General features: G+C 44.0%; 1 protein-coding gene across 1 annotated transcript in view; it reads right to left on the bottom strand.

The window, feature by feature from the left end:
* metrnla (meteorin like, glial cell differentiation regulator a) overlaps nt 1-13,339 on the bottom strand; it is a 96,845-nt gene extending 83,506 nt beyond the window's left edge. Inside the window, exon 1 of the mRNA XM_067456941.1 lies at nt 13,311-13,339. Within this exon, the coding sequence (XP_067313042.1) occupies nt 13,311-13,324 (14 nt within the window). The 5' untranslated portion in view covers nt 13,325-13,339. The remainder of the gene's footprint in view (nt 1-13,310) is intronic.
* Between the last annotated feature and the right edge of the window lie 219 nt (nt 13,340-13,558).

Below are 13,558 nucleotides of genomic sequence, written 5' to 3'. Positions count from 1 at the left end.
ACAATAGTTACACACTTAAAACTGATCGTAGTGTTTAAATATTTTAAGACTGGCCAATCTATAGAGCAATGGCAAGGAAAACTAACTTTATTGCACTCCGAGAGCCCTCATGGACGGGAGCATTTCCGTTGTGTCGTGCTGTGGTGATTTCGCTGTGTTGTGGCTCGTTTCCGTTGTGTTGTGGTGATTTCGCTGTGTTGTGGCTCGTTTCCGTTGTGTTGTGGTAAATTCGTTGTGTTGTGGTTTAATTTAGTACAGCTGCACTACTGGGCCGCCGTAGATAGCTCACCCAAAAATGAAAATTAGCCCATGATTTACTCACCCTCAAGTCATCCTGTATATGACTTTATTCTTTCAGATGAAAAAGAGCGGAGTTATAATAAAAAAGTAATTGTACAAATTGCAAAAGTCCATAAAAATGCATCTGTCCATCAAATAACGTGCTCCACACGGCTCTGGGGGGTTAATAAAGGCCTTCTGGAGCAAATTGATGCATTTATGTAAGAAAATTATGCATATTTAAAACTTTTTAAAGTAAAGTTCCAGCCGATCGCCTTCCGTGGAAAATTGTTGAAAGTGCCTTCTTGGAGTTCAAGATGCATACGCGTAAGCCTTTTGAACTGCCGAGACACTTTCAATACTTTTTCCAGAAGCTGAATACGGAAAGCGATCGGCCGAAACTTTACTTTATAGTTTTAAATATGGATTTTTTTCTTACATAAATATATCAGTTCACTTCTGAAGGCATTTATTAAGCTCCCGGAGCCGCGTGGAACATGTTATTTGACAGACAGATGCATTTTTATGGACTTAAAAACAGAGCAACAAGCACTGCATTTATAAAGCTTGGATTAATCAGGACTTTAATAATATAACTTCGCTTTTATTCGTCTGAAACAAGAATGTGTCATATTCACCTAGGATGACTTTAAGGTGAGTAAATCATGGCCTAATTTTCATTTTTTGGGTGAACTAACCCTTTAATGAGACTCAAGGTCCGTTAAATGCAGACCCACCACAGCTTCTCTTCATAAAACCCTGGTCATTATCACAAAGGACTTGCCAACCAGCCTGTAGCCACGAGATGTTAATGAGCACAGGGTGTCTTTTCTCTCTCACCAGTTGTTAGGAGCTCCAGGACTTGTGTGCTGTAGTTCCACCTAGGCGTAATTAAACATCCCACATATTTATATTGATTTTATAAAGGGCCCCACATAGTCACCTAGGGCTGTGTCCAACAGAGCTGGATTTATGACTCACTGTCCAACCCTTCTACTTAATGAGATACAGAAGAGTTGGTTCCTATTAGAAACTGCTGAAATAAACATAGCAAATTAAAAATATATGTACCATGTGGAAACTATCATCTGGGTATGTACAAGAATATCATTACACACAAGGCCCACCACAAGAGGCGAACATCTGCTCTTTCTTCGTACAACATTATCCATTGTGTGTGTGTGTTTTCCCCACAGTATTGTTATTTATATAACTTTTTATGTAACGTTATCTTGATCCACTGAAATGCAAATTCAGCTGAAAATGTTACTTGTAAAGGCACATCATTTTACCGAATAATGGAAAACTGATTTGTTAGTGGATCTATTCAACAAGTGTAAGGATAAAGCAATGATTTATTGAACATTAAAAATATAAATACAATAAAATTCAAGAGTGAGCTAAGGTATTTCATAATGGTGCTCAAAAAGTTTTTATGTATCACATTTTATGAGTCGTTCATCTGTTTAGCTAAAGTGATAATTACATAATTATTATGCAACAGTGGTCCTTCCCAGGTCCAAGTCACCTTTGTTTCCACTGGTCCGGGCCAGCCTCCCTCTCCTGCCTCAGTCTTACCTCCGCTAGCTCCCTTGTCCACTCTGATGATCTAACATCTACCTCACATCTTCCTGTTGCCAGCTCCCCTAGCTCTGCCTCTGGGTGTCCGGCTCAGTTCATCTCCACTTTCCCTCCGGCTCAGTTGGTCTCCACTTTCCCTCCGGCTCAGTTCATCTCCACTTTCCCTCCGGCTCAGTTGGTCTCCACTTTCCCTCCGGCTCAGTTCATCTCCACTTTCCCTCTGGCTCAGTTGGACTCTGCTTTCCCTCCGGCTCAGTTGGTCTCTCCACTTTCCCTCCGGCTCAGTTGGTCTCCGCTTTTCCTCCGGCTCAGTTGGTCTCTCCACTTTCCCTCCGGCTCAATTGGTCTCTCTACTTTCCCTCCGGCTCAGTTGGTCTCCGCTTTCCCTCTGGTTCAGTTGGTCTCCGCTTTCCCTCCGGTTCAGTTGGTCTCCGCTTTCCCTCCGGTTTAGTTGGTCTCCGCTTTCCCTCGGGTTCAGGTGGTCTCTGCTTTCCCTCCGGTTCAGTTGGTCTCCGCTTTCCCTCGGGTTCAGTTGGTCTCCGCTTTCCCTCGGGTTCAGTTGGTCTCCGCTTTCCCTCCGGCTCAGTTGGTCTCCGCTTTCCCTCCGGTTCAGTTGGTCTCCGCTTTCCCTCGGGTTCAGTTGGTCTCCGCTTTCCCTCCGGTTCAGTTGGTCTCCGCTTTCCCTCCGGTTCAGTTGGTCTCCGCTTTCCCTCTGGTTCAGTTGATCTCCGCTTTCCCTCCGGCTCAGTTGGTCTCCGCTTTCCCTCGGGTTCAGTTGGTCTCCGCTTTTCCTCTGGTTCAGTTGGTCTCCGCTTTCCCTTTGGATCAGTTCATCTCCACTATCACTCCGGCTCAGTTGATCTCCGGTTTGCCCACGAATCAGTTGATCGCTAATTTCCCCTCGGATCAGTTGATCTCTCCTTTCCCTCCGGCTCAGTTGATCGCTGCTTTCCCTCCGGCTCAGTTGGTCTCCGCTTTCCCCCCGGATCAGTTGATCTCCGCTTTCCCTCCGGATCAGTTGATCTCTGCTTTCCCTCCGGCTCAGTTGATTGCCGCTTTCCCTCTGGCTTAGTTGGTCTCCACTTTCCCTCCGGCTCAGTTGATCTCCGCTTTCCCCCCGGATCAGTTGATCTCCGCCTTCCCTCCGGGCTCAGTTGATCGCCGCTTTCCCTCCGGCTCAGTTGGTCTCCACTTTCCCTCCGGCTCAGTTGGTCTCCACTTTCCCTCGGGTTCAGTTGGTCTCCGATTTCCCTCCGGATCAGTTGTTCTCCGTTTTCCCTCCGGCTCAGTTGGTCTCCGCTTTCCCTCGAGTTCAGTTGGTCTCCGCTTTCCCTTTGGATCAGTTGATCTCCACTTTCCCTCCAGCTCAGTTGATCTCCGCTTTCCCCCCGGATCAGTTGATCTCCGCTTTCCCTCCGGCTCATTTGGTCTCCGCTTTCCCTCCGGCTCAGTTGGTCTCCACTTTCCCTCCGGATCAGTTGATCTCTGCTTTCCCTCCGGTTAAGTTGATTGCTGCTTTCCCTCCGGCTCAGTTGGTCTCCGCTTTCCCTCAGGCTCAGTTGGTCTCCGCTTTCCCTCCGGCTCAGTTGATCTCCGCTTTCCCTCCGGATCAGTTGATCTCCGCTTTCCCCCCAGATCAGTTGATCTCCGCCTTCCCTCTGGGCTCAGTTGATCGCCGCTTTCCCTCCGGCTCAGTTGATCACCGCTTTCCCTTCGGCTCAGTTTGTCTCTCTAGTTTTCCTCCGGCTCAATTGGTCTCTCCAGTTTCCCTCCGGCTCAGTTGGTCTCCACTTTCCCTCCGGCTCAGTTGGTCCCCACTTTCCCTCCGGCTCAGTTGGTCTCCACTTTCCCTCTGGCTCAGTTGGTCTCCACTTACCCCCAGCTCAGTTGATCTCTCCTTTCCCTCCGGCTCAGTTGATCGCTGCTTTCCCTCCGGCTCAGTTGGTCTCCGCTTTCCCCCCGGATCAGTTGATCTCCGCTTTCCCTCCGGATCAGTTGATCTCTGCTTTCCCTCCGGCTCAGTTGATTGCCGCTTTCCCTCTGGCTTAGTTGGTCTCCACTTTCCCTCCGGCTCAGTTGATCTCCGCTTTCCCCCCGGATCAGTTGATCTCCGCCTTCCCTCCGGGCTCAGTTGATCGCCGCTTTCCCTCCGGCTCAGTTGGTCTCCACTTTCCCTCCGGCTCAGTTGGTCTCCACTTTCCCTCGGGTTCAGTTGGTCTCCGATTTCCCTCCGGATCAGTTGTTCTCCGTTTTCCCTCCGGCTCAGTTGGTCTCCGCTTTCCCTCGAGTTCAGTTGGTCTCCGCTTTCCCTTTGGATCAGTTGATCTCCACTTTCCCTCCAGCTCAGTTGATCTCCGCTTTCCCCCCGGATCAGTTGATCTCCGCTTTCCCTCCGGCTCATTTGGTCTCCGCTTTCCCTCCGGCTCAGTTGGTCTCCACTTTCCCTCCGGATCAGTTGATCTCTGCTTTCCCTCCGGCTAAGTTGATTGCTGCTTTCCCTCCGGCTCAGTTGGTCTCCGCTTTCCCTCAGGCTCAGTTGGTCTCCGCTTTCCCTCCGGCTCAGTTGATCTCCGCTTTCCCTCCGGATCAGTTGATCTCCGCTTTCCCCCCAGATCAGTTGATCTCCGCCTTCCCTCTGGGCTCAGTTGATCGCCGCTTTCCCTCCGGCTCAGTTGATCACCGCTTTCCCTTCGGCTCAGTTTGTCTCTCTAGTTTTCCTCCGGCTCAATTGGTCTCTCCAGTTTCCCTCCGGCTCAGTTGGTCTCCACTTTCCCTCCGGCTCAGTTGGTCCCCACTTTCCCTCCGGCTCAGTTGGTCTCCACTTTCCCTCTGGCTCAGTTGGTCTCCACTTACCCCCAGCTCTGTTGGTCTCCACTTTCCCTCCGGCTCAGTTGATCGCTGCTTTCCCTCCGGCTCAGTTGGTCTCCGCTTTCCCTCCGGCTCAGTTGGTCTCCACTTTCCCTCCGGTTCAGTTGGTCTCCGATTTCCCTCCGGATCAGTTGTTCTCCGTATTCCCTCCGGCTCAGTTGGTCTCCGCTTTCCCTCGAGTTCAGTTGGTCTCCGCTTTCCCTTTGGATCAGTTGATCTCCACTTTCCCTCCAGCTCAGTTGATCTCCGCTTTCCCCCCGGATCAGTTGATCTCCGCTTTCCCTCCGGCTCATTTGGTCTCCGCTTTCCCTCCGGCTCAGTTGGTCTCCGCTTTGCCTCCGGCTCAGTTGGTCTCCGCTTTGCCTCCGGCTCAGTTGGTCTCCACTTTGCCTCCGGCTCAGTTGGTCTCCCCTTTGCCTCCGGCTCAATTGGTCTCCACTTTCCCTCCAGCTCAGTTGATCTCCGCTTTCTCTCCGGATCAGTTGATCGCCGCTTTCCCTCCAGCTCAGTTGATCTCTACTTTCCCTTGGGCTCAGTTGGTCTCCGCTTTCTCTCCGGATCAGTTGATCTCCACTTTCCCTCCGGCTCAGTTGGTCTCTTCACTTTCCCTCCGGCTCAGTTGGTCTCTTCACTTTCCCTCCGGCTCAGTTGGTCTCTCCACTTTCCCTCCGGCTCAGTTGGTCTCTCCACTTTCCCTCCGGCTCAGTTGGTCTCCACTTTCCCTCCGGTTCAGTTGATCTCCGCTTTCATTCCGGCTCATTTGGTCTCCACTTTCCCCCCAGCTCAGTTGGTCTCCACTTTTCCTCCGGCTGTGCCTCAGTCCTCCAGCACCCTGGTTCCGCCTGAGCCCCTCCTTGTCCTCCAGGAACTAAGGTGTTGTTCGGTCTCTTTCACTTTTCAGCTCCGCCTGGGTCTCCACCTCCACTAGCTCACCTCTGTCTGTCATCTTCCTGGTTCCAGCCTCCCCACCATGGCTTCTATGTCATCTCCGCCGTTTTGTTTTCTGCTGCCCTCTCTATGTCCACCTCTCTCTGTGTCTGTTTGGGGAGGAGTTTTAATGTCAGATTTATGTTCCGCTTGTTTATTTTAGTTTTGGTTGCCTTATCTGCCTGCCCATCTGTATTAACTAGTTAGTTTCCGTTTGTTTCCATGGGTGTGTTTTATGTTTCCTGAATTTCTCCAAAGTGTTCCCTGTTGGATTTATTAAGATTATTTCTTGGAATCTCTAGAGTAATGCTATTTGTGCATTCATCTGTGATACAGCTTATACCGTATAAAACATTTTCAGGAATTTGCAATACTGTTGGCATGATATAAAATTACTCGTACCTCCAGATAAGATACTTACCAGCATGATAGTAGGGCTAATTTGGTTATGTAATTGAATATGATGGCAGCTGAGATAATGAAGTTGGATTAAAGACGTCTTTCTTTTCCTGAACAAGACAGCTATAAGAAGAAACTCCACAAGGCCACATTTTCGAATGATGTTTCAGAGACAAGTGCTGCTTCTCTACAAGAGTACACATTGTTCTAGCCAAAAGCATAATAAAAATGGATAATAATCAAACTCAACAGGTCTGGAGGAGCAGAGTAGAGGATAATTTTTTTAAGCTACACCTATTTATTTGTGCTAGCTAGTACACTGTAAAACAATTTTTAAAAATAAGTTACCTGGTGCCTTAAAAATTTGTGTTAATTGAAATAAAAAATTGGAGTTCATACAATGACCATTTTTGTAAAGACGCAGTGTAACATACCAAATTGTGCCATTTTCACGATTTATCAATTTTTTTAATGTGGTTCAGATACAATACTAATTTGAATTTCTATTCATTAAACCAATTTCCTTCACTGTATCAACTTCAAAATTTTAAGGCAACCAGGTTACTTACATTTTAAATATTTTAGTCTGTAGCGTAACACGGTTCTCCTCTACTCTGCTCCTCCAGACCTGTTGAGTTTGATTATTATCAATTTTTAATGTTTTTGGGGAGAACAATGTGTACTCTTGTCTTTGAAACATCATTCCAAGAAGTGGCCTTGTTGAGTTTCTTAAACCCACAATAAACCAACAATATATTTTTTTTACAGTATACTTGCCATTGTCTTTGTATGCAGTGACATCTGAATTGTCCGCATGGTGCAGAGATGTAAGCTTATTCATTCATACATGCACCTTACTCTCAGAGGGGCAGTTACCATGATGCAGTGCGACAGGGGATGCACTTATTCATATACGAGATCAAACTAGCTTAATAAAAGAAGCTTTCCCAGAAGAATTGAAGCTGCTCAACAAGCATGCATGGGTATCTACATACTTTGGCCTTATAGTCAACATTAAGGCCTTATAGTCAACATTAATCCAAGCAGATAAAGCTCCCTTCTTGTAAAGACAGTGGGTTCATAGTTTGCACTTTATTAAAACACTATTAAAAGAGAGACTTTAACCTCAGAATAGTGCAGATCACTACAGGCGGCACCTAATCCCATAACAAACAGCTCAGGGGAGAGTGGAAAATGCCCGGTCGCAATATCACTGCACCGCTGAGTGGATGAGAACGCCCCCCTCCCCATCGGCCTCTTTAAAAGGCCTCCATTGTACAGGAGCCATCGCCATGGCTACTGTCGGCCAACTGTAAGCCTTTCAGAATTATTAGCATTCTTCCTGACTCTCTGCACTGTAGCAGAGCCCCTCGCTATTCCAGAAAAGCAGCCAGATAAAAACTTAACTGAACTTTCCATCTCGCTCCCCTCAAAATTAATTAAATTCGAATTACAAAAGGTTGAAGTGGAGAAGGTGAAACCACATACTAACTAAACACCCAGGGTTTGAGTGAGGTGTATGAAGAGTGTGGTGTTGTTTTTGCACAGCAGTGATGGAAGAAACTTTCAACAACGATAGTGTTTAATAAGAATCAGCAGTGTGTTGCACAGTTCCAACTAAAACTGAACATTTCTCAGAACTTTAGAGTTATCTGGTCTGTAATAATGTTCTCAAACCATTAAAGGGGGGGGGGGGGGGGGGGGGGTGAAATGCTGTTCCATGCATACTGAGCTTTTTACACTGTTAAAGACTTGGATTCCCATCCTAAACATAGACAAAGTTTCAAAAACTAATGTTGGACGTTTGATGGAGTATTTCTGTGTCAAAAATAGTCCTTGCGGTTTCTCACAAGTTCCGGAGAGTTTTTTTCGAGGATGAGTCCGCTTGACGTCGACGGGAGGGAATGTCCTTGTATAGGCCGTACGGGCTCTTCTCCCGGAAGGGAGCGTGCGAGCGAGCGGACCAGAGCGATAGCAAATGCATGGTGCCCATAAACACTGCAGTCTCAGGACTTCACCAAATCAACAATGTTTCCAAAGAAGTGTGTTTTTGACGGAGCGGTCCCAACGATAAAGGTTCACGATCGTGCTTTGGAAACAGGCGGTGAGTAAAACAGCTTCAAATGTCTAGTGTTGGCTATCGTTGCGTAAGTAAACATCAGTAAACAACACGATCGTATAGTTAGTATATCAATGGAGCATGCGATGTATGGTGTGTGTTTAAATACATTTGTTTAGCTGACCACTATAGGTGTCTGTGTGTTTATTGTAAAACCACATAAACCTAGGGGACGTTCACACAAAGCACATTCAAATGCGCTACTCCAGTGTTTTTCTATGTAACGTTATACCCTAGTCTGACGTGCAAAACCATTAGCTTGCGATTGCTAAGGTTTAGTCGCATACAATAGTCCATAAACCGAATCATGTCCTCATAAACTGCGAGTAAACACACACAAATGTTGACAGGCCATTAAATACAGTACATACCACAGAGACGGACGTCCTGCTGTTGCTCCTTCTGTTCAATTTATTTCAGCCTCCAGATCTGATTCTGGATCATATCTGTATTAGTTGAATCTGATTGATAGCCATGGGTTATTTAGGGTAACGTTTTCTTCTCCACGCTTGAGGACGTCACCGCTTTCAGACGCTCTCATGCAATAGCGGCGCGCATTCGTCATTCTTTAGCTCTGCCCACACGATACGCCTCCATCCGCTCGTTTTTTTCCGGAAAGACTCAGTACAGCCTATCTTTCTTTTATAAATATAATAAAACTAAAGACTTTTCGGAGATATAAAGGATGCAATACTACTCTATAGGTACTCAAGATTGACATGAGATTGACTGAAACTGAGTGTTTCACCCCCCCTTTAACATAAAAACATTATTTATGCATTGTTCATGGAACATTTTTAAAATGTTTTAGTTGGACGTTCTTCTAATATTACTACACTGTAAAAAATATTTAAAAAATAAGTTACCCGGTCGCCTTAATTCTGAGTTCATTGAAATTAAAAAACATAGTTAATACATTGAACATTTTTGAGAATTGACAACCTTTATTCAAATATTATTAAAAGATTTTGTAAGCATATTGGGTAATAGTGTGTGTGTGTTATTTGTGATGACGCAGTGAAATTGTGCTATTTTCATGATTTATCAAAATTTGTATGGGGTTCAGATACAATTATATTTTGAGTTTCTATTTATTAAAGGGGGGGGTGAAATGCTGTTTCATGCATACTGATCTTTTTACACTGTTAAAGACTTGGAATCCCATACTAAACATAGACAAAGTTTCAAAAGTTAAGGTGGACGTTTGATGGGAGTATTTCTTTGCCAAAAATACTACTTCCGGTTAGTCATAAGTTTCGGCAAGTTTTTTGAGATCATGCGTCCCCTTTGACGTTAATGGGGGCGGAATTTCCTTGTATGGGCCTTACGGACAATTCTACCGGAAGCGCGTGAGAGAGAGAGAGGGAGAGAGCGAAAGCAACAGGCTACGCCCATCAAAGCGCTGGCTCGTAGGCTGCGCTGGACAGGTGATGTGCACAATTAACAATGACATCAAAAAGTGCGTTTTTGGTTGCCAGACCAAGACAGTCCTGCACAGATTCCCCAAAACCCCGCGGTAAGGCAACAGTGGATGTAATTTGCTTTTCCGGATCAGCAACTGAGTTGCGCGAATATTTATATCTGTTCGCTGCATTTCGGTGCCGACTGTTTCATAAACAAGGCCCAGCTCGACACAGGATTTTCCCGATCGCCTAATACTGAAGGATGGAGCAGTCCCAACGATAAAGGTCCCAACGTTAGTACCGCAGGCGGTGAGTGAGACTGCTTCAAATGTCTGTGTCTTTGCCTATGCTCATCAAGTAGCCCAAACATGATCACGTATAGCTAATTGATCAATGGAGCGTGCGATGTGTAGTGCGTGTACATTTGTTTAGCTGGCCACTATATGTGTAACTTTATGTTTGTGTATTGTAAAAGCACTCCAAACAACAATACACAAAGAGGGGGGAAATATGTTGAACTAAATAAGCGCGCTTCTTCATTCAAATGCGCTACTATTCCGTGTCTATCTATGTAAACACTAACTAATCCTGCTGTGCAAAACCGGTCCGCTTACTGTCTACACAAACCACGCGTAAACACACAAACACACGTGCACAACTGCACTTCCCACATGTACACCTTCAAAGACAAAAATACGACGATATAATTCAAGTATAAATATGTAAATAACACAAGCCGCTAAGCATATTATATAGTTAGTGTATAACTTGTACCACATAGAGACGTCCTGCTCTAGTCGTTTTTGCTGCTGCTCCTGTTCAACTGCAGCCTCTGGGTCTGATTCCGGATCATAGATGTATGGCTGTATCTGATTAAAAGCCATATTTTTATTTTGAATAAAGTTTTTTTCCCGCTGTTAGGGATTACGCACTCGACTCAACACAATAGCAGCGCGCTGCTGCACACGTCATTATTTAGCTCCGCTCACACGACACGCCCCCACCCGCTCAGCTTTTTTCGGAAAGACTCGGAACAGCGCATCTTTCTTATATAATTATAAAAAAAATAAAGACTTTTCGGAGATATGCAGGATGCAATGCTACTCTATAGGTACTCAAGATTGACATGACACTGACTGAAACTGAGTGTTTCACCCCCCCTTTAAACCAATTTCCTTCATTGTATCAACAAAACATTTTTGTTCAACAAACTCAAAATTAAGGCAACCAGGTTACTTACTTTTTTAAATTAAACCAACTATATATATATATATATATATATATATATATATATATATATATATAATTTTTTTTTTTTTTTTGCAGTGTACAATGTTCCGAGAACATTCAAAAGTATCATTCCCATGTTTGCAAAATTATAAAAAAAATTATGTTCCCTTAACCAAGACATTTTGAACTTCAACCATGTCTGTGTTACCCACATTTTTGTTATCTGGGATGTCTGAGCCAAGAAATTATAAACATCTTAAATTTTGTCTTAATACAGATGTCTGAGCATGCATGAATATGCGGGAGAGCTGCTTTATAGCTGAAATTTGCACCATAATAACTGCAATTCTAATTACTGAATTTGAAAAACACAGAGGCAGTTTTTTCCTGTTTATTATTGCTATAAAATAGTCTGGCAATTGAACAACGATTGCTATTCATATCAGATAATGGTGGAAACTATGGCTAAGCTGGCTTGGTTTTAGCTGGATGTATCTGGTTTAAGCTGGTCTCCAAGCCTGGCCAAGCTGGTGTTCATCTGGTTTTAGCTAGTCTCCCCTCCTGACCATCTAAAGAGGCCAAAACCCCTCTAAAACCAGCCTGCTTAACCAGCTATGAACATATGTCCAGCTGATGTAAACTCACATGGCGCAAGTTTTTTTCTCAACACTGTATCGCTATTATAGAATGTAATAGATGCAATTTAGACACAGACACTCATTAAGGACATCATGTAATTGTGTCCCTGATCTCCACCCAGACAATTTAAGGTCAGTTGTTAAGCTCAATTTTAGGAGAACAGGCTTAATCAGTAACAAAGGCCCTTTAGTTCTGTGCAGACGATGGCTATATGGAGACTCCCTCCACATACAGGGGACACTTTCGACAAACATAATCGGCTTAACTGGTGGTATTTATAAAGCTATTACTAAAATTTCTTCATATAGCCTATTACACTATTGTATGAAAACTCAACCTGGTTTCCCAAGACCTATTATTACAGAACTGCCTAGCCTTAATAATCACATTATTTTTCATCTGATTCTCCATTAAGATTATTCGCAAGCCTTACCAATGCTTAAACACAACAAATGAGTGTGAACCAGGTTATTATTAAAAGTTGAAAGGACAGTCCACCCAAAAGTGAAAAATCATTTGTTTCGTTCCAACCCCATATGAGTTTCTTTCTTCTTTGAAACACATTTTGACAAATGCTTTTTGTCCATTTAATGGAAAACAATGGTCACCAAAATTGTTTGGTCACCAACATTCTTCATGATATAATTTTGTGTGTTCTGCAGAAGAGAGTAAGTCATATCGGTTTGAAACCACAGGGTAAGTAAATGAGGAATTTTCATTTTGGGTTTAACTATCCCTTTTTCATTAGCTGGTCCATGTTGTTCCAACCTCATATTATTATTATTTTTTTTTCTCTCTCCGTGAAACACCAACGACTGTAGGAACTTCTATAGTGCAACCTTGTCTTTGAAATTGACATCATCCTAATTAGTCCATTTGACGTGTGCTATACTTCAACCATGTGCTTTAAAGTCATTAGCTTTGTTTGATGAACTAAAATGGTCGTCGTTCACTGACACTTCATAATATTTCCCCTCCGCTGTGACTCTCATAGGTAGCATTGGAATTGCACATTGAAAACCAAGTGTATTTGCCATCAAACGTGGCGTGATGCATCCAAAGGTGTGAAGACAATTGTGAATGAGATTTGAGGGAACTGTTATCAGTAAATAAGGTAAAGTTCGGTTTGTTTCTCACACAGAGCTTTCATACATGACTTCAGAAGACATTTAATGGACATGGAAGCATGTAGCAGACGCTATTATCCAAGAGTGACTTCATTTGAATGCATTTAAGGTACAGTAAAAAATTGTTTGTCAATTCATGCATTCCCTGAGAATCGAACCCTTTGTGTTGCAAGTGCCATGGGCCAATCACCAATGTCATGTGATTTCAGCAGTTTGGATCAATTGTCAAACTGCTGAAATCACGTGACATTGGTGAGGAAGAGAAGACAATGCTGAATAAAGTCGTAGTTTTTGTTATTTTTGGACCAGAATGTATTTTTGATGCTTCAAGAGATTCTAATCAACCCACTGATGTCCCATATTGACTACTTTGATGATGTTTTTATTCCCTTTCTGAACATGGACAGTATAGTGTGTATACACTTGGATACGCTCTCGGACTAAATATAAAATATCTTAAACTGTGTCTGAAGATGAACGGAGGTCTTACGGGTGTGGAACGACATTAGGGTGAGTCATTAATGACATCAATTTCATTTTTGGATGAACTTACCCTTTAAGCACACATGTAATATGACTCACCGGGCCACTTTATTACCTGTTCAACTGCTAGTTCAACACAAATATATAATCACGCATGGCAGCATCTTGATGCATGTAGGCTTGTAGACCAGGTCAAGATGATCTGCAGATGTTTAAACTGAGCATCAAAATGAGAAGAAACGTGATCTTACTGACTTTGAACATGGCATGGTTGTTGGTGCCAGACGGGCTGGTCAGGGTATTTTAGAAACTGCTGATCTTCTGGGATTTTCATGCACCTCCATGACTGAAGTTTAGAGAAAAATATCCAGTGAGTGGCAGTTCTGTGGATGATAATGCCTTGTTGAGGTCTGAGGAGAATGGCCAGACTGGTTTGAGCTGATAGAAACACGACAGTAACACAAGCAATCACTTGTTAGAACCGAGGTCTGCAGAAGAGCATC

Source organism: Pseudorasbora parva, chromosome 2 (assembly GCF_024679245.1).
Source record: "Pseudorasbora parva isolate DD20220531a chromosome 2, ASM2467924v1, whole genome shotgun sequence".
Lineage (NCBI taxonomy): Eukaryota > Metazoa > Chordata > Actinopteri > Cypriniformes > Gobionidae > Pseudorasbora > Pseudorasbora parva.
This window is presented reverse-complemented; position numbering and strand designations above follow the sequence as displayed.